At 51.0% G+C, this 21,782-nt stretch overlaps 4 protein-coding genes across 4 annotated transcripts; 1 reads left to right on the forward strand and 3 right to left on the reverse strand.

Annotated features, from left to right (window-relative positions):
• Positions 1-1,952: 1,952 nt before the first annotated feature.
• Positions 1,953-4,942, reverse strand: ras2. Its single transcript, XM_062875831.1, has 2 exons — positions 3,657-4,942; positions 1,953-3,584 (listed from the first exon to the last, which is right to left on the reverse strand). Exons 1-2 carry the CDS (start codon positions 3,759-3,761, stop codon positions 2,982-2,984), a joined length of 708 nt encoding a protein of 235 aa, XP_062734361.1. The 5' UTR covers positions 3,762-4,942; the 3' UTR covers positions 1,953-2,981.
• Positions 4,943-6,761: 1,819 nt separating this feature from the next.
• QC761_201020 (uncharacterized protein) lies at positions 6,762-7,592 on the reverse strand (the record flags this gene model as incomplete). Its single annotated transcript, XM_062875832.1, has 1 exon — positions 6,762-7,592. The coding sequence occupies one exon, from the start codon at positions 7,590-7,592 to the stop codon at positions 6,762-6,764; it is 831 nt and encodes a 276-aa protein (XP_062734362.1).
• Positions 7,593-11,448: 3,856 nt separating this feature from the next.
• QC761_201030 (uncharacterized protein) lies at positions 11,449-12,759 on the reverse strand (the record flags this gene model as incomplete). Its single annotated transcript, XM_062875833.1, has 1 exon — positions 11,449-12,759. One exon carries the CDS (start codon positions 12,757-12,759, stop codon positions 11,449-11,451), a length of 1,311 nt encoding a protein of 436 aa, XP_062734363.1.
• A 4,556-nt stretch (positions 12,760-17,315) lies between these two features.
• On the forward strand, positions 17,316-21,716 carry CHS3_1 (Chitin synthase, class 3). Its single transcript, XM_062872275.1, is given in 5 exon segments — positions 17,316-18,212; positions 18,286-19,432; positions 19,494-20,884; positions 20,947-21,390; positions 21,403-21,716. The coding sequence occupies 4 exon segments, from the start codon at positions 18,132-18,134 to the stop codon at positions 21,082-21,084; spliced, it is 2,757 nt and encodes a 918-aa protein (XP_062734364.1). The 5' UTR covers positions 17,316-18,131; the 3' UTR covers positions 21,085-21,390; positions 21,403-21,716.
• Positions 21,717-21,782: the final 66 nt, after the last annotated feature.

Consider the following 21,782-nt stretch of genomic DNA (forward strand, 5'->3'; position numbering starts at 1 on the left):
GCGGGCTCCATAGCACGGTACTGTATTGAACTTTTGTGTAGCGTTATGGGGAATCTTTGACATAGATATTCCAGCGGTGAGGCACTGGTCTCCAGAGACAGGACGAATTAAAAATCTTTACGGAGTAATGAACGGAGCACCCCAGCACGGAGCGAATCCCGGTGGTTCGGGATTTTTCTCTTCAAGCCCGAGGATTTTCATTAACGGGGGGCCATGGAAAAGGGGAAAATCAGATAATTAGGTTGGAACCTTCCGGATGTGTTCAAAGGGCCGGGAGGCCGGTGGTCCCGCCCCCCGGGGACCGGAGAGGGATACCCGGAGTGGATGTTTGGGAGTTTGCTGGGTCAGTGGAGTTTTTTAGTTGTTGAAAAAGTTCGGAGGTGTCGGTATCGACTGATGATAATATCTGTTGAATGATTTGAAGGAATAAGATCCATGGTCGAAGAAAAAGGGGATATGGAGACAGGAAAAGAGAGAGGGTAACATCCAATCTTGGCTCTTTTGCGTGCATCTCGGCCCAGAGAGAAAAGAGGTGATCAGCAACTTTTTTGGCACTGACATTTACAAGGGTCTCTCCGTCCTTCAACGGTCTTGATGCCGTTGCCGACCCTCCACTTTGATATGTCAACAGCTGTCTTCTTTCTCACCCAACCCTTCTTGTGAAGGTATACCGATTTAGCCGGGCTGGCTGGTGCTGCAGTTCGTTGACCGGTCAATGCAAGCCCATCTTTGCCGCTCATTGGTAAAAGAGGAAAAAAAAAAAAAAGGTTAGTTTTCGATAGTCCATCGCCAATCCTGTTTGGCATCTGGATCTCTATCGACCGATCAACCAACCTACGTGTCTCCTCACGATGTGTGTTGTCTCTGTAGGTCCAGATTCGACATCACCTTCTCAGATTTGACACCGTCCAGTTAGATTATCGCCAGAGCAGTCAGATGGTGTCAATGTCCCAGCTGTAAAGGACCCTTTTGGGGAGATACCAAGACAGCACCCAAGCTGGACTCCTGGCGTACCGTACCCGTCATCAGCACGTCAACGTCAAACCTCCCTTGATTGAGGCTTTCAGCAGCCACGGCGCCAAGCTGCCAACTTTTTTGACGACCGACTGCCATCTCCTTTCCATCCTATCCCTTTTCCTACTCCAAGAAAGTAAAAGATCAACCATAAAACTACTCCGTCTTACTCCTCCGCAGCCAAGCAAGCAATCCACCCGTTCACCTGAAATTTTGGAACCAGCAGGAACAAGGTTACATTTTTGTTCTGGCGCTTTCGAAAGTCTCTCGAGATTCATTATCTGTGCGTGAAAACGGTGGGGCAGCTAAGGGAGCTTGGGCCACATCGCATCATGGCGTGTGTGCACGAACCCCACTATACTCAAGGTTTGGAACGTGATTCCGAGGAGAGGTGAGAAAGCTCACCTTGGGAGCGTTACATTTTGAATGTAATTTTTTTTTCCTGATCTTTGTCGAGGTTTGGACGTTGCTATCGACATATCGTGGTGGTGCTCACTCTGCTCACCGTGTTCTCAGCGTTAGAGCTTGATAGTTCGTGTATTGAGTACGATACCTAGTCATCCCCAGCCTCCCTACCCTCCTTGGATCCAGAGTGAACAACGCATACATACATACATACATCCATCGCCCTTGGTACAAAGTACGTAAGCTCACTCGTTTCTTTGTCGATGGGTTCGGGTTCGGGTCCGGAATAAACCCACCGAACAACAACACGACGTAGGCACATACGACAGAGAGAGCCGGTATTTGCGGGTGATAGTCCCGAAGAGTACCGGCAAACAACGTCGTAGTGAGCCATACTTCAAAGCTGTTTGGAAATCGCCCTGTTTGTGTTCTGCATATTCGAGGTCCGTGAACGGAGCATTCAGACATGGGTTGGCAAATCCCATTTGGATGGACCTGTTTGGGAGATTCGGATGGAAGCTCACAGCACAATAGTCACATGTAAATTGTTTGTTTTAACTTCTTCATTTTGCTTCCTTGCTACTACTATCTTGGGGTATTCTTGAGCTATGCAACTACTTAGCAGGTAAAAGAGTAAGGTGGGATGATGTGTGGTAAAAGGCAAGGCAGGCCCCCAGAATTGGCAAAGGGGAGAGGGAGAAAGAAAAAAGCATCACCACCTCCGTCGCCATCGCCGTCTTTTTAGATCATCGTGATTCCATGTCCGTCGTGTCATTCATCTGCAGTTGCCCCAATGTGCCTCGCTCTTCTTTCCCTCCCATCTCTCTCTCTTTCTTCTTCGTAGCAAAACCAGTCGCCTGCCCTTCTTCTTCCCCGATTTTTGTGTCATTTCCCCCTTCCATTTTTGCCAAAGAAATGATTTGATCCTGTAGGCCCTGAAAAATGCAGGTATTACACCACCTATCCCTCCCCCAAACTGTGGCCTAGAATCCAATGCCTCCCAGATCATCCTTTCATCATCAATGCCTCGGGTTGAATAGACATACGCTCCGTCCTTGATGACTCCGAAAATAAAGCAACTGCGGCGGCTTGCCCGAAAAAAGAGATCTTCTCAAGATTTGGTTTGGCGATAAAAAAAGAGAATGAACCCGCACCTCTCCCTCCCCCCTCTCCCCCTTTGTCGAAAGAAACGAAATGATATTTACGCCCCAATGATGCCCTCTTTTGATTTAATGCGCCATTCGCCGTGTCGGTGAAATGGGTAATGGTTGAATTCGATTGCTGCGGGAAATGGTTGTCGAAAATTGAGCAACAAGATGCCGAGGAATTCGGAAAGAAGAGATAAAGACGACGAATCGCAAGCTGCCAAAATTAAAATCCAGATGCATATTAGTTTTCGTAAAAAAGCTTTGCGAAAAAAATGGCCAGCGTGCATATCGAGCCCAAAATTTCGCGCAAACCCGGCTGCCAAGAACACGGGGGTGTTGTGTATTCAAGACGTCGGTTGCCAGAAAGGAGAATATGACCGAGTGGCGGCGAGGCGAGGGACCGAAGGAAGCCGCTCATAATATGACACACCCCCTGCGGCGCTCGCTTTGTGTGCGTCGGTATCGACTTTCCTTGGACTGGATGGTCGAATCGGCCCTCCTTGATTCGTACTTGCTGCTGCCGGTTGGCGAGAGGGGCTGGGAAGCGGCCTGGCGCTGTCTCCGGAGAATTCTAACCACATCGTAAAAGGCCTTGTCCACGTTGATATAGTTCTTGGCCGATGCCTCGACAAACTCGCATCCCAACTCGCGCGCCAGAGCGTGCCCTTCCTGTGTAGATACCTCGCGTTCCGCAATACGGTCGCTCTTGTTCCCCACAAGCATGATTGGCACGGGTGCCGCGGGGTTAGCCGCCGAGATAGGTGACCCTGGGTATGAAGGCGACGAGGCCGTCGACTCTTTTACTCTTTGGATCTGGTGGTGGAACCTCTTGATGCGTGTGAAGGACGAGCGGGACGAGATGCTGTACACTAGGATAAAGCCCTCGCCGTCTCGGATCCACTGGTCTCGCAGCGCTGTGTACTCTTCCTGCCCCGCCGTGTCCAACACCTCGAGCATGCAGGCTTGGTTGTCAATTACGGCTTGCTTTCGGTACGAGTCCTCAATAGTAGGGTCATACTAGGAAGGGAAGATTATGGGTTAGTCCAAGATGGCACAAGGGAGGGTGAACAAGACAAAAACAAAACATACTGTCTCGACGAAGTGTTGCAAGCAGAGTTGGATAGTAAGAGCGGTCTTCCCCACGCCACCGTCCCCCAGCACCACCAGTTTGTATAGTACCATTTTGCCCGCCATTGTTGCGAATGTAGTATTGGGATGTAGTCGTAGTTAGCAGAGTTCTCGGGGGTGGTGCGAGGCTATCGAACGAGAAGGGGATGCGTGGGTGGAAACGGAGCAAGGCTGGGTGGGTTTGGTGGTGCGATGGATTTTGGCGGAAGAGAAGAGCACCGGCACCGGGCGGAGCTAGTCGCGCAGCTTAGAACTGGGCCGATGGAGAGGGGCGACCGACGGGAGAGACGCAGCACAAAAGGCACGGAAAACAAGGACTTAAGAGGTCGTTGTCACGGTAGGTAGTTGACGGGGATTGGTGCGTGCGTTGCGGATGATGGTGGTGTAGTAAGTGCGTGCGTGCGCTGCGTTGCCTGAGAGTTCGGGTGGTGGTTGTGGTGAAGGGTAGATGGTAGGTAGGTAGTGAAGTACGCAGTGGATAGTGAAGCAAGTGTATACGAAGAGGTAGATAGATGCTCCGGCTCGGGACGGCAAAAAAACGCAGGCGGGGAACGTCTTTTGAAAAGACAAGAACTCGAGTGTGCAGTTGGGAGAAGAGAGGATAGATACCAGCAGCTACGGGTAACAGGACGGCGGTGGGCTGGCAGTGTTGAGTATGGAGCACCGAGCAATAGAATAGGGAGGGCGGCGGTGGAGCAAACAGTATTGGAGTTCTCTGGTGGACAGATGCGGGCGGAAGTGGGCGGCTTTGCTTTTTTGGAGTCCCCTAACGCTTTAGGGTGGGATGGCTCGATGGGATATCGGGACCAACTCTTTGGCCACCCTGGACACTCGCGGCTGGAGGCTTCAGATCCGCGTGGTAGGGTCCCGGGTCTGAGAGATAAATCTTGATCTTGAAAGACAAAAAGATTATTTTTCTACCGAGTTCTTCTGAGGCCGCGGGGCAATCGGGGAAGTTTTGATGGAAACCGGCATGGGGTAGCAGTAATACCCCTCAAGAACAGCTTAATAAGAAAATCACAAGCAATCTGGAACCTCTCTCTCCAAATACCTGGAGGTTCCAGATCACCACACTGCCTTGGGCAATACCTGTCAACAAAGACTCGGTGGCCTGACCCCATATCCCATGGGCCCCATGATGGACAACCAGCATATGAGGGACCTGGATATCTCGCCAAACAAGTACATCCGGCGGGTCCGTTGAGCTGAGGCTGGGAAAGGTAAACAAAGGTAAACTGGACCTTTCCTCTCCTACCCGACCTTAACTCAATCCATTCACGGCACACAGTCCTGATGTTGGAGGACCGAGATTCAATGTCAGTGACCTCTCTGAGGTGCAGGACGCAGGTGCCTCGGACTGGCACGAGCGCACTCCCGCCTGCCACTAGAGTGCCCCACTCTCCACCACTGGCTGCCCGCAAGGCGAGCGGTCCTGTCTTCGCTCGACCGCCTGGGCCAGGCCTGTGTTCCGATGCAAGACAGATTGCAGAACATGACATCTCGCCAAGAACCATCAGACAGACCTCACCCCGAGAACTCTCGCCCTTGGCTGGCCGGCATTCGCAATTGCTAATCCGGGCCGGCATCAGGGCTAAAGACGTTAGACACATGCCAATACCCCCATTACCAGCCGGGGACAAAGTGTGGATAAAACAGTCGTGAGATTCAAACTTCTTAGGAATACAACAGCCCGGATGCTGGTGCCGACCCGTTGGCGCAACATGCTGCGGCCCTCAACCTTCCCTTCCTGCGGCCAGCACAGCATTGCCGTGGCCTCGAGTCTGCAGGGCACCAGAGCATAGAGCACCTCGGCAGCTTCAACTTGTCAGCCTCTCGCTCGCTATTGAGGTGTGTAAGCTTGCAGATGCAGATGACCAGGCGGTTGCCCGCAGCCCCGACCCATGTAATCCAATGTATTGGATACTTTGACGGCGGGACGATTGCGGGACAACCCCTCTCCTCACTCACTACATTCCCCAGGTCTCTGGAACAAAACCGGTACTCTCAACCAATCCCCAACATGGAATCCGTGCCGCTTTGTCTTCTTTTCCCCCTCCAATTGGGTTGCCACCGACATCGGGTTCTCTTGCGAGCAGACAAGTCTAGACGATTAGCCGCGCTCTACGGCTGTGTCGACGAATCTTGCGGCAAGCAAACAGTTGAGATCGATCCGAGGTTGGCGCCCATAAGTTTGTGACTTTTGCAATAAAGAACGGCAAGATCGCCGGGACGACACGGTGGTCACGGCGATCTCACGTCTACCTCTACGGCGGCCTTCATACGGACCGTGACACCCCCATACCTAACAGCAGCCGGTCTCGTCGCTCGGCCCGGGAGAAAGCCCTTTCGCCCAGGGCTGTCCGCGTGTACATGCCTCGGGGCGGCACCATGTCCAGACAGACACGAGATCGTGGCACAAAACAAATAGATTGCCAACTTACAGCGGTAAGCTCCCTCCCCGCTTCCCTAGCTTCGATTCCATGCAGACAGCGGAGCTCTCCGGCGTCAAACTATCTGCATCTACACTGCTGCTTCCCCGTCACACACTCTATCCCACGTGCAGCCTGCTTGTTCAAACGGGGCCATCATCCGCTGTTGTCGGGTGGGCTTTCCCTCAATAAATGTGTGGGCCTTTCTATCAAGTCTAACGCCTCCTGCTGTACGTCTGTACACTCACGATAATCGGTCTACCCTGTTGCAGGACGACCAAGTGTAACACTAAGTGCAGTTGGCCGGAGCCTCTTTGGATACTTTGCTTTGCCCCAGATTCCTGAGCATTGGGCTCTGATTTCTTTGAGACTAAATTCTGCTAACTGTTGTTGAATGAGAGCTGTCAGCATGTTTGTCCTCACGAGTACCATATATGACATATCCCTCCCCAACCAAACAAGGATATATCCCTCCTTGGCAAGCTCACGGGACCAGCTTTTAATGCGGGGACGCATAAATCAAGAGTCCATCGTCTCAGGGGCTGGCCTGTGAGCCTGTGATCCGACATGGGAGCTCCCGACGAGCCGCTTTTAGCACAGTACAACCCCGTCTGTCATATCACATCCCACATCACTTTTACTCTTCCTCCCCAACCAACCTATTCGCCACCTCCTCCAACCCACCCTTTCCGTCGTCAAGCCCAACCCAGAGATCCACCCACTCTTTTGCTTTGTCGTATCTCTGCTCGTCGCGACCCCATCTCTCTTCGTCTAGACGCTCGACGTAGACAGTTTTGAAGCCAAGTTTGTGTGCGGCGGCTAGATCTCCTAGGTGAGCCGCCGCCATGGCCACTTCTTTTGGCTCCAGGCCTAGCTTTTGGCATGCTCCGAGGTAGACGCTCGGGTGAGGTTTGTAAGCTTTGAAGTCCTCCGAGGAGCAAATCTCGTCATATCCCAGGTGGCCGTTTCTGTTCAGATCCTCCAAGCATGACTTGTTCCCGTCAGATAACATAGCCGTCTTGAACCTCTTTTTCAGTCTGGCGATCCCGGCAGCGGAATCGGGCCATGGTGTGAGCTCGTGCCAGGTTTGGACTAGGAGCTCGATTTGGGAGGGGGAGAAGGTGTCGGGGGGGAGTGAGAATTCGGTGAGGAGGGCGGGAAGGGAGTCACGGTGGTGGGAGTCGGTTGTTTTAAAGGGATTGGAAGGGGAGGGGAGGTAGGAGCCGCAGAACTTGCCGTGGGAGAGGCGCCATTTGAGGGCGAAAAGGGGCCAGTCTACTTCTTTGAAGGTTGGAGGGGCTAGAGCACGGAGGGTGGAGATGATGTGAGGGCGCCAGTTTACTACTGTGCCGAAGATGTCGAAGGTGAGGGCTTTGACGCCGGTGAGGGAGGGGTCGGGCATTGTGATGGTGGGTATTGGGGGTAATAATGGGTGGTGTGTGATGTGAAAAGGTGATGAGAAAGTCATAATCTGGTTTAAGAGTGAGTATAAGTGAGGGGAAGCCGGGAATGCCCGGAGGTGTAATGGTTGGTTGAGAGAGGCTGGTTCACGTCTTTGAGGGGATTGCATAGCGAACCTGAAGAGTAAAGATCAGCAATAGCAAAAGTCCTGTACAGTATATTGAGATTTATTATTCAGAGAATACTGGAAGTACCAGCATATGGGTTTATAACTTCATCACAGCTCAGCCAAACAATATTAACACCGAACCTGACAACACATGCTAAGTAGGTACCTACATACGCTACACAACGTAGCAAGTCAACAAGAAAATATTCAAAACGAAATACGTACGCTACGCCTTTAGTTTATCTACGTATGGTGTAGCAGGGTAACCCTTCCCGTTACGTTATATGTCCAACAACAGAGGTAACGCCTGAATACCAATCTCTATAGACGCCACCACATCTCCCAAATCCTCCCATACTTTGGGCTCTTCCAATCACAATTTTAATCTGGCCGTTCCGCCATTTTGATCCTCAAAAAGTCAACAAACACTCCGTTTTACCGACAGACACAAGACCAGTCCCCTCCTGTTACAGCCCCAAAAGCTCTCGTCAAATCACAAATCTCAAAATGTCCTGGACGTAGTACATGATATCTGTCTCTAGACTGCATACGTCAAAGACCTGTCTTTTGATTCAACAGAGCTTATTTTCTGACTTGGCTCTTCTCACCCTACTACTTTTGCAATATCTACCTTCGTATACCGCCTCCACAATAAAGCGGGACGTTGTGAACGTTTCATATCTCCAGAAGAAGAGGATCGACGTACCTACCATCAAATATTGCCGTTCAAACCCGCCGCGTGCGTACCCAGCATGTCCCGTCATGCTTGTCGCAGCGGGCGATAACACAAGGCAAGCACAGGCCTGGTATATACGAGTCTTCTGGCTTCGAGTCCACCTTCCTCACGCACTAAGGGCGGGGCTGGGTTTTCTGTGATCAGCAGTGATGGGGCGATGTTGATAGTGGATGAGAACTTCGGACTTGGTGTCCTCTGGTGCTCGCTTGCGAGGCTGCCTGGCTCTTTCCACCGCAACCTTTCTTGGGATTGTTGTTCGGCTTGCGATGTGGTTATAGATGCCCGTCGTTATGGGCGGGCTGTGTGGCTACACGCGCTACTCTGGTTGAGATGATGATAGGGAGGTGGGAGGTAAGCGGATTTAGGGGGACATCGTGGATAATTTGTTGGAATTTTCTGTGGGGGTGTGTGTGTGTGTGTTGGAGGACGAGGGCTTGACATTGGTTCAACGTAATGTTGTCAGTGGAAGTTTTAGTTCGGGGGGACGGGTTTATGGACTTTGGACAGTTTTTTATTTACTGGGGAGAAGGATATGTCGAATTGAATCTTGTTAAAAGAAGACGACGAGACTTTGGTAGTTGTTGATTAGAATATTTGGAGTTGAGGCAAAAGACTGTCGTATGACAATGGATAGATGGATAATACTTGGGTTCTGACTTTACACTTCATTCGTGAAGATGGATTGTATCTCGGTTATCGTGGACAACGACTGGTGTTATCGCAGGAACCCTTACACTATTTTATCCCACCAGACTCAGTACCTTTCTTCTTGCGCTTTACAAATATCCCTGAATAGCCCCAGCTATAAAGGCACACACCCAAGACAGCATCACACGCTCTGAAGAAATGTTCAACCACTCATCCATCATCGAGGTCCTACATCATGCCTACCTTACTTCCACGCATTGGGATCATCTTTAGCAGGTCGTGGGTTTTGAACGTGCGCGGGCGCTGCTTCCCGGCTGTCTTGTACTGTATCAATCGGCAAAAACCTTCGGAATTTTTTCAAAAAAGGGTGGAGAGGGAGAAGAATAAGATCTGCCTGTTTTTCTCATTTGGCGATGGTGGCTTGGAAAATTGAAGGGAGGGTTGAGCAAAGGGAGACGATAATATATCTACGCCTGTCAAGAGCGCTGCCGTGGATGACGCCATCTACCGAAGCTATTGCTTTGCTACTCTTCCCCTAGGAAAGGAAAGTAGGTTCCCTCAAGACTGACAATGGACAGTAACTGTCTTGGTACGAGTCTTGGAGAAATGTATGGTTCCTGATAGACCGAAGAGCCTGTCTTTCTTGTATCATCCGTCTTGTTGGTGCAACTCTTTGCAGCCCCTCCCAATACAATTGCAAAGACTCCAACCGCACCTGAAAATTGGTGCTCACTGTAAAACTCAAGATTATGTGACTTAAAAGGCGCTCTCTTGTTTAAGTAGACAATGTAGGGAGAAAAATGTCGCCATAATGATGAACCAAGGGTTACTATATGATCTCTACCCAAAGTATAGGCAGAGGTTGAGTCGAGTTATTATAGAGGCCGTATATAGGGGGGAGACACCCGATTTAGGGATTCTCAGAAATGGAAAGTCGGCGACGACGAGTTCCCTTGAGATTTCACAGCCTCGTCATATACCTAGGTTTATCTGTATCCTCGGAGCACGATTCCAAGGTTTTTCTTGTTGTCTCTATGAACAAAGCTTTGATAGCTAACAAGAAGGGATTTTCGCAACGGCCTTCTTGAGAAGGCTTGTTTGTGTCACCACTTAGGCAAGGTAGGTAGTTTGTCATTCAGAGCTTCGAGGCTGAGGTTGTCGCTATTTAGAATTTGGATCTCGGCAGATATCTTGCATCACTAAAAAGCTATGCCCAACTGGCCCTCCTATTTCTTTGGGAATCATTTTAGCACAAAGAGGGAGATACGCCTCCATACACCACCCCAACCAATCCCGCCTTCATCCTTCCAAACGGCGGGCAGAATTGCTGTTTTAACAGCAAGGCCTCAAAGAGCCCATAGAAACCAGACGCAGGCAGCCTCGCGTTATGTACCACATCTGGAGGGTTTTTGACCGTCCCTTTCGGGGAAATCTTGAGCGTGAAAGAAGGGGATGACAGACTGAAGCGTCCTGCCAGCTCTCAGACGATGAAGCAATTCTGTTGTGAAGTGGGAATACATGAAGCGAGACCTTCCTAGATTTGGGGAGCTGAGTCAACCGCCAACTTGATGCCCCAAGGAAATCAAAGACAACCAAATAGAGAGCTGTTTTCCCTCATCCATGATTCACCAACATAACTTCTATACATGGCCCACCAGCATTCTGATAGCAAGGCCTTGAGACTATGTCGAGATTACTCTTCAATGCCTTTCGACTATCTTCCAAGACCTCTCAATAGATATTCAAGACCTGTTGACTCCGAGTAGCAGTCTCCAATTATGCTGTCCACGATGTGAATTCATTGATGGAAAATAGCCAGTAGGGCCAATGATGAACAGCACCTGTTCTGGGGGCCAATGTGTTGAAGGTGATCAAGTCAACTCAAGCAGAGCATGAACGCTGGATTAAGGGGTTCAGGGGCATTCCATTCACCTCAACAACACATCAACACAAGTCCAGTCACAGCAACACAAAGTCAAGCCCACAACTCATGTATTGGAACCTCTTCCTACTACCATCTCATAAAACCCCTTCAAACTCTCCTCCAAAAGAATCCAATACACTCTCAAGCTTCATACACCCGCTTCACCGCAGGCCGGTCATTCCCCTCCACCCAAAGAAGATACACACAAAAAAAAAAAACCCATTTTAACGCCCGCTTCTTATCTGTTCTTGCCCTCATTTTCAAGAGGGGTCTGATATATCAAGAAATCCAAAACATAAGAAAATAAAAAAATTTCCACGACCGTTTCATCCGAAAAAGTAGATCACAAAGAAGTGGAGTAAAGTTGCTCCCCAAATAAACCAGGATATCGTCAGTTCAAAAAAGTCAAGAACACATCAAAAGAAAAAGGCCATCCAAAAAACACCTCATGGTGCGGCATGCTCATCGCCGAACGGACTCCTTTCCCGGTTCTTGACTGGCACAGAAGAGTCTCTTTGAGACGCCCGTCGTGTCGCCTCCTCGATGACAGCACTGAGGTTGTTACTACTGATGCTGCTGTTGTGAGACGGCTTCGGTGGGTCAGAAAACGGTCCGAGATCGTTCGTTTGTGGCGAGTCAACAATGATGGTAGCGGCGGTGGAGTCCCTATAGGTATCGCCCGAGACGGTGATAGGGGAAGAGAGGGTATCCTGCTCTGATCTCGCTTTGCTGCTGGTGCTGTTGCCGTTCAACTTCTTGATGCTTCCAACCCGAACAACCATAGCCCTAGCCGGCGTGGCTGTGTGGGTGCTGGCATTGTTCAAGAAGGTAGACCCAACACTGAAAGTGCTGTTGGCGGGACTTGGCGGCCGGAGAGAAGAGTACTTCTCGTAGTCGACAGTGGGAACTGGGGGAGTGGCGGTGCCGCTAGAGTTGTTGGAGTTGGCCGACCGGACACTAACCATGGCCGGCTTCGCTCGCATACCCGTCTGCGCGGGAGCCACAACAACGGCGCTCTTTCCATAGATGGTGGACGCCACGCTGGAGCGCGGGGCGTATGAGGTCCGGGCGTAGGAAGTACGATCAGTGTAAGAGGAGATGCCAGAGTAAGTCGAATCACGCAAGTCACCAGGAATGAAGAAATGCTGATCTTCTGTGCTCGATGGAGTGCCGGCCTGCGAGTGACTGGCAGGAATTGGTGGAACGGGAGGAACCAACACTGTGGGAGAGGCTGTGGCTCTGTTGGTAACCCCGGGAATATAGGCGATCTGGATGATGTTCGAAGCGCGTGTAAGAACGGTGGAGGCAATCGAGTGAACAGTATGGGTGGAGGCGCGATAATCCCGGCGTTGAGCAAAGTTCTTCTCCCCATCCACATGCTCAGCTGAATCTTCCCAGACCTCCTGGGCAACTGGTTGCTGCTGCCTCCTAGACTTCACGCAAAACCTCCATACCAAGTACGAGAGAATGACAACGGCCGCGATACCACCAATCACTCCACCAGCGATGGCACCGACATTGGTCGACGGTTGCGAGGGTCTGGAGGGGAGCATGGCTGGGTCGAGAGGCTGGCAGATCATATGAGCACATTGCTTGCATGTCTCGGGGATCATGATGCATTCATGTGTCGTCTGGTCGCAATTCTCTGGGCAGACGGGTTGTTGTCCCTTGTTGCACTGAACACAGACTTCCTGGCGCTTCCATAGCGTCGAGAAGGACATGGCGGCCGTGCCATGTGAATCGAATATGTCGGCCATGGTGAGCAAGAAACCTGAGACGTTCGTGAGGCGGGGTGAGGAATATATAAAAAGGGCGATGCTGTTTGGTGTTTGGGTGACCTGTTCGTTACGCTGTGCCGATCTCGAGGATGTGTAACGGGCCAAGCCTGGACCACTTGCTCAACGTCGATCTATTCCACGCGCGTGAATTGTTCGTTTGTGACCCGAGAGCTTATCGTATCAGATGAAGAAAATCGAAAGGGTATAAGGGGTTGGTTTGCGTCGTCGGTCGGGTTTCGCACTCGGCGGCGGGCGCAAGCAGAGAGGACAGGATGATGAGTTGAAACGAGTGACGATTGAGACTAGCTCAGTAAAGAACGGAACACATTTGGTTTGATAAAATAGAACGAATTGAAATAATGAATACAGAGCTTCTTGACAGTGATAACAACAACAACAACAACAGCAACAGGGCGCGTGGTTGATGTTGAAGATGGGACGCCAGGAACCTCGCTGCGAGGCAAGAAGGCGGAAGGCGGGAAGGGTGGAGGATTTGGCTGAAGGACCTGGAACTTGGACCTGGCTCCTCCCTCAATTTGGCCAAGGGGCCAGTCAGGAGGGCAGAGCCACACTCAGGCGCCCCGCAGTGGTTTAGCGAAAACGTCCTGGAGGGCGACACCAACGCCCCATTCGCTCGATCAACCACGCCTGGCCTGGCCCCTGGATTCCCTCTTGTGGCACGGCATTAGCATTACGGGAGCACACTTCCATGTTTCTTTTTGGTGCCTTTCCAGAACATTGATGAGCTTTTCACATCATCATCCTCTCTCTTTTCATCTCTATCAACCACATCGCAATCAATTGCCTCACTGATGGAGCCTATCGGCTCTTCTTGCCACAGCTCAAACGTGGCATGAAATTCGCTTATACCTCTCGCCTTCCCAAAGAGGATTTCCCCGCGACGACAATCGCTCGGTAGGTCCCACTCAGCCCAGCCCACCATTGCCAAGGCATGCTCCACATGTAAATCCCTTCCACCCAATCACGGACCACATTCAGGCCAGAAGTTTCAACGCCTTTTTCGAAATCCCGAAGCCATACATACGAATGCATGGGTTGCAGATCAATTCTGAATTTGCATCAATTTATGGATTTCCGACCCCGCGTTGACGACGACTTCTGGGGAAATCATCAAGAAGATGTCCTATCTAGATTTCTAGACTCAACTTGAAGTCGTCGCTGATTGGACAACCCCCCTTCCTACCGCCAAGCCACAGTTTCTTTTCTTAACAACACCCATCAAATAGTTCCTGCAGACCTGCGGTGGTGGTGTGATGCTGTTATTGCTGGCCTTACCATGGAAGGTCCAACACCAATTGAGCAAGTTCCAACAACGGGCAACCAACCACCGTCATTACACTACCATAGCCGTGCCATATTATTCCAGCTTTGTGTGTCTCGGGTGTATATTACTCAGCTGCAAAACCTCACGAGCCGAACATGCAATGTTATGTGCGGGACATATAGAAAGCATAGTCTCGGGATAATATACCGGGCAAATCCCGGTGGTCCCAGTCCCCAAGAAACCCGTGAGGGTGTTTCGGGTTGTTTTTGTTTCTGATGGGTATATGTGGATATCCGATCCCGGGCATGGTGGCTTGAGAGACTTGACACGAGATGGGGAGACGGGGATATCCTATGTTGAGGTTTGAGGAGTTGGAGACCTCAAACCTTCATGGCTGGGTATCCTTTCATGCATGGGAGCTGTTGTTTTGGAATGATATCCTGACATCAACTCTTAACAACATGTTGTTATTCCCGAAACGAGTCCATATTGTCATCATCACTACAGCAAGTCCAGACCCCAATTGTCATCTTTCGTATTTCATATCCTCCATAGTAACCCGCATGAGATTTTCAGAGATATACTGCTTCCAATTCTCGTCTTCCTGCATAATTCTACCGCTGCGGGTGAAAAAAACAGGGAAGGGAGCACTATATCGTCGGAAAGGGAACCGGGTGGGTGATGTTACGCTGCATTTACATTTCCCGAGTGGTCAGTTGGTCTGTACACGAAACCTGACGTATATCGTCGATGTGGATTTTAGGCTAAACACGAATCTGGGGAAATCTAGAAATCTAGATGTGCTGCTGGCTTGGAATGCAGTTGATATAAAGCTGACTGTCTGTTTCCCTGGCGGTGGCGAGCAAGGTGATGTCTTGTCTGATAGTGCGGATGCATGTCAGTCATCGTTGAGCGTCTTCGAGCCACAGCTCACCTCAACTCCAGGGTTGCAGAGAGCCGCAGTTTGAATTCCCGTCAAAGATTAGGTTTGACAGTGTCGAGTCCAAGTTCACAGACCTATCGTGACCGGAGCAATCCGAGAGTCAGGACCAACCAGTAGCGTTGACGGCGCATATGTCGAGCGTTGGGATGAGGTGACAGACATGGCGCAGCCGAATTTCAAATGCTCCGTGATCGACCGGACCTACAGGATAGACTGAGCCTTAGCAGCACCACTCGGATCATCACCTGTGCTGAGCACCGAAGCACTTGCTACCATCCGAAAGCTCCCCTGACGGCTCGGACCGTGAACTAATACGGTGCAATTGTAAGGCTTTTGAAGTCCAGACTGTGGCTTGAGAGACCTTTGGACCCTGAACCCTTCAGCGGGAATGGCTTAAGCCTTGCGAACCGCAGTCAGGCATCTATATGTATGATTGGGTTGGCTGACAGACCCAAACTGAACCTCACCACATGGAGAAGGATTTCCCTCTAAATGTTGGTAGAAGGATGACTGACAACGCAGCAATCATCTCCGGAGTTTGCAGTGCATGGCAGTGTCCTGTTGGTCGGTGAGCGCTTGCATAACAACATCATTCGACCAGAGAGATTCTGTGCATCCGCCTCGGACTCGAAGGCGCTTATAAGATCTTATGAGACGAGCCTCGACGAATGCAACCTCTGACAGAGCTGAAGCGAGAGAGATTGAAATAAAATTCCGAAACAAAATGACAATGGCCTTCGAGGCCATCATCGCAGTGAGGGATCCGACGGGATGTCACAATCTCACCGGCCGCTTCAGTGAGAACGGGAGATAGGGTCACCAGCGGCAGAGACCAGACCGGACGACACCAGATGAGTGGCTGATGCCATTCCCACGGCCGCTGTGAGCCCGAGAGAGAAATCATCGTTCGCAAAGCATGCACAGCTCGTGTAATCATGGCGAGGGAACCCAGCGAATCTTTGTCGTCCAAAAACGTTTCTGAACGAGGCTGGGAGGGATCCGAGCAGCCGGCACCTACATCTTGCGCTTGACGCCAGCAGTAGCGCCAGCTCAGCCTCACTACGCAAGCACGCCACCACCCAGCAACAACAACTGGATATGGAATGCTTGTTGCGTCAAAAAGTCTCCGTTTTATGACCGGCGGTTGGCATTCGACGATATTTCTTTGAGGGAATGATCTGGGCTCCGGTAGGGTTCCGTACATCTGAGACCCTTTTTGCCGGCCCGATTTTTTTCTTTACGGATCCCAAGTGTTCTATTTTTGGCCCCAAGTGGTTTTTTTTGTCCCCATCATGGATTCGTGATCTGTGTGAGATCGAAAAAAAAAAACCCAAAGACAACCACAGGCATGTGGCAACCTCAGTTCGTGTTGGTGGATACTAGATATCCTCCGTATGGTAGGCACATACGGAGGGCATGCTGCTTGCTCGTGAGAGAAAGTTTCCTATCTTGTGCAACACGTGGCAAGCGGCGAGACGTGTGTTTCCATGATGTCGTGCGAGAGAAAAGCAACAGCAAAAAAAGGAGAGGAGAGATTTCAATATTCCGTTTGTCCCTCTGTAATCCCAAATAAAGTTGGACCCCAGCGGCCCCCTGATGTTGCAGCCGCGTCGATTGCCAAGAGAAACCGTTTGGAAGACTGAACCCTTTTTTACCTCAAACGTTCTGGACGAAAAAGCGGGAATTGACAGCTACCTGAAAGCTTTCCTCGGTCTATTATTTTGTCCAGATATACGTGTTTGCAACTGGGAATACCGTGTGCCAGTTGGTGCCAGTCCGAAGACGTTCCAGACTGACGAGATCAGAAATGATGGGCGTTGTGGAGGGCATGATGGACGTCATGCATTCGCTGAGCGGGTGAGCTGTTTCAGGCCTCAGGGGATGAGTACCCATAGGAACAAAACAAGCTCGACACGCTCGATTCTTATCAAGGAACAAATGCTTTGATCGATCAACTGTATTGGATATCACGAATGCTCGATAAAATGACAATGAGGCCGTGATACCTCACAATGAACAGACCCCAGTGCTGAGTAAGAAACGAAGACCCTGAAAATGGAAGGCTAGGCCCATGCTGGCTGGTTTGGCGATCTGGAGTTAAACGGCACCAACGCACAGTACCCGCGGCTGCGGTCCAGACTGTGCGAAGAACGCTCCCAAAACTGGAGCACTCACTGCCCAGTCGCCGTGGAAACTCAAAATGATGAATGCAACTACCAAATAGTTGCAGATGGGTATGTACACAGAAGCTGTCATGTTCCTAGGGTCTTCAATGGGCTCAAAGAAAAGAAGAAGGTGAACCTGCCTCGCAACAATGTTCCTTGGGCCATGAAACACTCCTGAGATGGCAAACGAGATGTGAGTGCCGGGACAAGGTGACAGCTGCTTGGCACTCAGGGGGCCGCCTGGCAGAAGAGAAAGACGGCGACGACAGCACTGACGTCGGTCTCTTCCAGCGTTCGTTCGTGTGGGCGGGCTGTGGGCGGTGGACAACTGATGAACCTGGAACTGGAACGGGTCGAAAGCGAGCCAGTCACCAGTGAGCAGCTCGCAGTCGCAGCCATCCCTGGCTAGCAAAGAAGGCGGTGGAGCACCCTCGCCCATCCCTGTCGCTCAGCCACAGGCCCCCTTCACCAACTTCATAACAGGGCCGCCGTCTCCTGAGAGCTGTTGAATCAGGTTTTTGAGACCTCTCTCTTGACATTTGTATTTTTTTTTCCCTTTCTCTTTTCTCCTCTCTAGAGACGGGCGATTCCTAGAATATCACTGCTGTTGCTGCCACCAGCTGAGCAGCAAACAGCGAAAACATCGTCTTGTCCTGTGCCACTCGGTCACCGGCGCTTCCCCTTCCTGCCGTGCCCTGGAATTGGGTATCAGAACGACTCGTAACGGCAGCTGACGTTTCGCACTGCAACTGCGCCAAGCTTCACCGTCTCTTTTTCTTTGACCGACCTGACAACCAACAACCAAACAACCTCGACCTAACATCGCGATCCCCTACGAACAGTCCCCCCCGACGATCCAGCGACCTTTGAGAATCTTGCAAAATACCCAGAATATTCCAATCTTTCGAGTAGATCTTGATTTCAGCTATTTCTCGCAGAAGCGAGCCGCGACTCCATCATGGCGTACCACGGCGCTGGTGGCCGTGGAGACGGCTATGAAGACCACCCGTTGCAGAACCTCGGCGGTCCCCATGGACAGGTAAGCCATCAAACCATACTGTGGAGGATGGCAGGCGGGGTGCTTTGTTGCTAATATCTGAATGAATTGGCAGAACGACGATGAAGTCCAGGCCTCTCTCCTCAACGACAACCAGGCCTACGACAACAGTCGTTTGGGCGCCGGAACTCCTCCAGTTCGTCCAGTCTCGGCATACAGCTTGACCGAGTCGTACACACCCAATGCCGGTACTACGCGGGCTGGCATCGGTGTTCAGCCCACTCCCCCTCCCCATGGATACACCAACGAGTATGCCGGTGCCCCCCAGTACGGAGTGTCGGCCAATGGTGGATTCGGCGATCAACAATATGGAAACTCTGGGCACTCTGTCGCCGAGACCGATGATAGCTGGATTCAACGCCAAAATCCCAACGCTGCCCCAGCTGGTGGTCTGAAGCGCTATGCTACCAGAAAGGTCAAGCTCGTTCAGGGTTCCGTTCTGAGCATCGACTACCCAGTGCCCAGTGCCATCAGAAATGCTGTTCAGCCCAAGTACAGAGACGTCGAGGGCCAGAATGAGGAGTTTTTCAAGATGCGCTACACTGCGGCCACTTGCGATCCCAACGACTTCACTCTCAAGAATGGTTACGATTTGCGCCCTCGCATGTACAACCGGCACACCGAGCTTCTTATTGCCATTACCTACTACAACGAAGACAAGGTTCTCCTCTCGAGAACACTCCACGGCGTCATGCAGAATATCAGGGACATAGTGAACCTGAAGAAGTCGTCGTTCTGGAACCGGGGTGGCCCTGCCTGGCAAAAGATTGTAGTCTGCTTGGTTTTCGATGGTATCGAGAAGGTCGACAAGAACGTTCTTGACGTGCTTGCCACTATCGGTGTATACCAGGATGGTGTGGTGAAGAAGGATGTTGACGGAAACAATACCGTTGCCCACATCTTCGAGTACACCACCCAGCTCTCCGTCACGCCAAACCAGCAGCTCATCCGGCCAACGGACGACAGCCCGGCTACCCTTCCACCAGTGCAGTTCATCTTCTGCTTGAAGCAGCAAAACAGCAAAAAGATTAACTCGCATCGCTGGCTTTTCAACGCCTTTGGTCGCATCTTGAACCCAGAGGTGTGCATCTTGCTTGATGCTGGTACCAAGCCCAGTCCCAAGTCGTTGCTCGCTCTCTGGGAGGGCTTCTACAACGACAAGGATCTTGGCGGTGCCTGCGGTGAGATTCACGCAATGTTAGGTGGGTCTTATCAATTTTACGTATGCATTTCCCATGATGAATAGCTAACCATCGCTTGTAGGCAAGGGTGGAAAGAAGCTGCTCAACCCTCTGGTCGCTGTCCAGAACTTCGAGTACAAGATTTCCAACATTCTGGACAAGCCCCTCGAATCTGCGTTCGGTTACGTCAGTGTGCTGCCAGGTGCTTTCTCGGCCTACCGCTTCAGAGCCATCATGGGCCGACCTTTAGAACAGTACTTCCACGGTGATCACACCCTGTCCAAGCAGCTCGGCAAGAAGGGTATCGAGGGCATGAACATCTTCAAGAAGAACATGTTCTTGGCCGAAGATCGTATCTTGTGTTTCGAGCTGGTCGCCAAGGCTGGCCAAAAGTGGCATCTGAGCTACATCAAGGCGGCCAAGGGGGAGACGGATGTGCCTGAAGGTGCTCCCGAATTCATCTCGCAGCGTCGTCGCTGGCTGAACGGTTCCTTCGCTGCCAGCTTGTACTCGCTGATGCATTTTGGACGCATGTACAAGTCTGGCCACAACATTGTCCGCATGTTCTTCTTCCACATTCAGCTCATCTACAATGTCCTCAACGTCATCTTCACCTGGTTCTCGCTCTCTTCGTACTATCTCACGACCACCGTCATCATGGATCTCGTCGGTACTCCAGTGCCCGCATCTAACACATCGGCGCTCCACCACGCTTGGCCATTTGGCGATACCGTCACACCTATATTCAACGCGGTTTTACAGTATCTCTACCTGGCATTCGTCATTCTGCAGTTTATTCTGGCTCTGGGTAACAGGCCAAAGGGTTCCAAGTGGACGTACATTACGTCTTACGTGCTCTTTGCCATGATCCAGGCCTACATCATCATCCTCTCGGTTTATCTCGTCGTTCAGGCTTTCAAGATTCCGCTTGCGGACCAGATCAAACTGGACAATGCGTCTAACGCGATGGAGTCCTTGTTTGGTGGTACGGGGGCGGCTGGTGTCATTCTCGTGGCCCTGATTACCATTTACGGTCTTTACTTCTTGGCATCCTTCATGTACCTCGATCCCTGGCACATGTTCCACTCGTTCCCCTACTACATGCTGCTCATGTCGACCTACATCAACATTCTGATGGTGTATGCCTTCAACAACTGGCACGATGTGTCGTGGGGTACCAAGGGTTCAGACAAGAACGACGCGCTGCCGTCGGCCCAGGTCACCAAGGGCGAGAAGGACGAAGTGTTGGTTGAAGAGATTGAGAAGCCGCAGGAAGATATCGATCAGATGTTTGAGCAGACTGTCAGGAGAGCTCTTGCGCCGTACAAGGTGGAAGAGGCGCCCGAAACCAAGGAGCTGGAGGACTCTTACAAGTCTTTCAGAACGAGTCTGGTGGTGATGTGGCTATTTTCGAACTGTTTCTTGGCTGTGGTTATTACCAGCGAGAACTTTGACTCGTCTTTTGGCGCTGGGGTATGTTTACAGTCTTTTGTCCTGTTGATAATGAGATTCCAAAATGCTAACTTTTGTGACAGCGGAATGCCACCGCCAGAACCGCCTGGTTTTTCAAGTTCCTCCTGTTCGCTACTGCCGGTCTGTCCATCGTCCGTTTCATCGGTTTCTGTTGGTTCCTCGGCAGGACCGGTATCATGTGCTGCTTTGCCCGGCGTTGAAGCGTTTGTCTTTTTCGTGGTTTTTCTGCGAGCGCGGGCGCGGAGTACTTTCAGGGCGGTGCCTGTACGAATATGGTCACATTTTCAGGCCCTTGTTCTGACTCTCACAACTTCCCTCCTTATCCTCTAACTATTCATCTCTGGAAAGATTGGTTTTGGCTCGGGGCAACTGGAGTGGGTGGGGGAAAGAGGGTAAGGCAAAAATAATTCACGTCATCAACTTTATGAAGCGCGGATATCATGGAGAAGAGAAAAATATGAAGGGTATTTTGTGTGTTTTAATTGTTGTAGCTCAAGGGGTTGGGGGTTGGGGGGTTGGGGCAAGGGAATGGGTTGATATAAATCTTGTATTTGTTGTTGTTGTTGTTTTTCTGCAGTGCGTTGCGATTCTGAGAAAATTAAAGGAGCGGATATCATAACATGGAGAGTGAGCGGCATATTGGCGGTGGCGTTTGCTTTTCTGATGTTTTGGTTTTGTTTAATTGATGCCATCTCTCTTATTGCGTTGTGTTCTACTATAGCATTGCTGAGCCTTGAGTGTGACTTCGCAGAATATATAGCGGTCTTTTATACCTACCTCTCTTACCAGGTTGCCTGGTTTGATGATTGTGATGACTCCATCATTGCTAGAACAAGTTGAGAAGAAATGGGGGCAAACATAACCCAGTTGACGATGTATCCTTTCTCACCGAGGCTGT

Source organism: Podospora bellae-mahoneyi, chromosome 2 (genome assembly GCF_035222275.1).
Source record: "Podospora bellae-mahoneyi strain CBS 112042 chromosome 2, whole genome shotgun sequence".
Lineage (NCBI taxonomy): Eukaryota > Fungi > Ascomycota > Sordariomycetes > Sordariales > Podosporaceae > Podospora > Podospora bellae-mahoneyi.

Coding starts and splice junctions, on each gene's coding strand:
- CHS3_1 (XM_062872275.1), top strand. CDS start 18,132: ATGGCGTACCACGGCGCTGGTGGCCGTGGAGACGGCTATGAAGACCAC. Junction 19,433..19,493: donor TGAGATTCACGCAATGTTAG/GTGGGTCTTATC, acceptor CATCGCTTGTAG/GCAAGGGTGGAAAGAAGCTG. Junction 20,885..20,946: donor ACTCGTCTTTTGGCGCTGGG/GTATGTTTACAG, acceptor CTTTTGTGACAG/CGGAATGCCACCGCCAGAAC.
- ras2 (XM_062875831.1), bottom strand. CDS start 3,761: ATGGCGGGCAAAATGGTACTATACAAACTGGTGGTGCTGGGGGACGGT. Junction 3,585..3,656: donor TGCAACACTTCGTCGAGACA/GTATGTTTTGTT, acceptor TTCCCTTCCTAG/TATGACCCTACTATTGAGGA.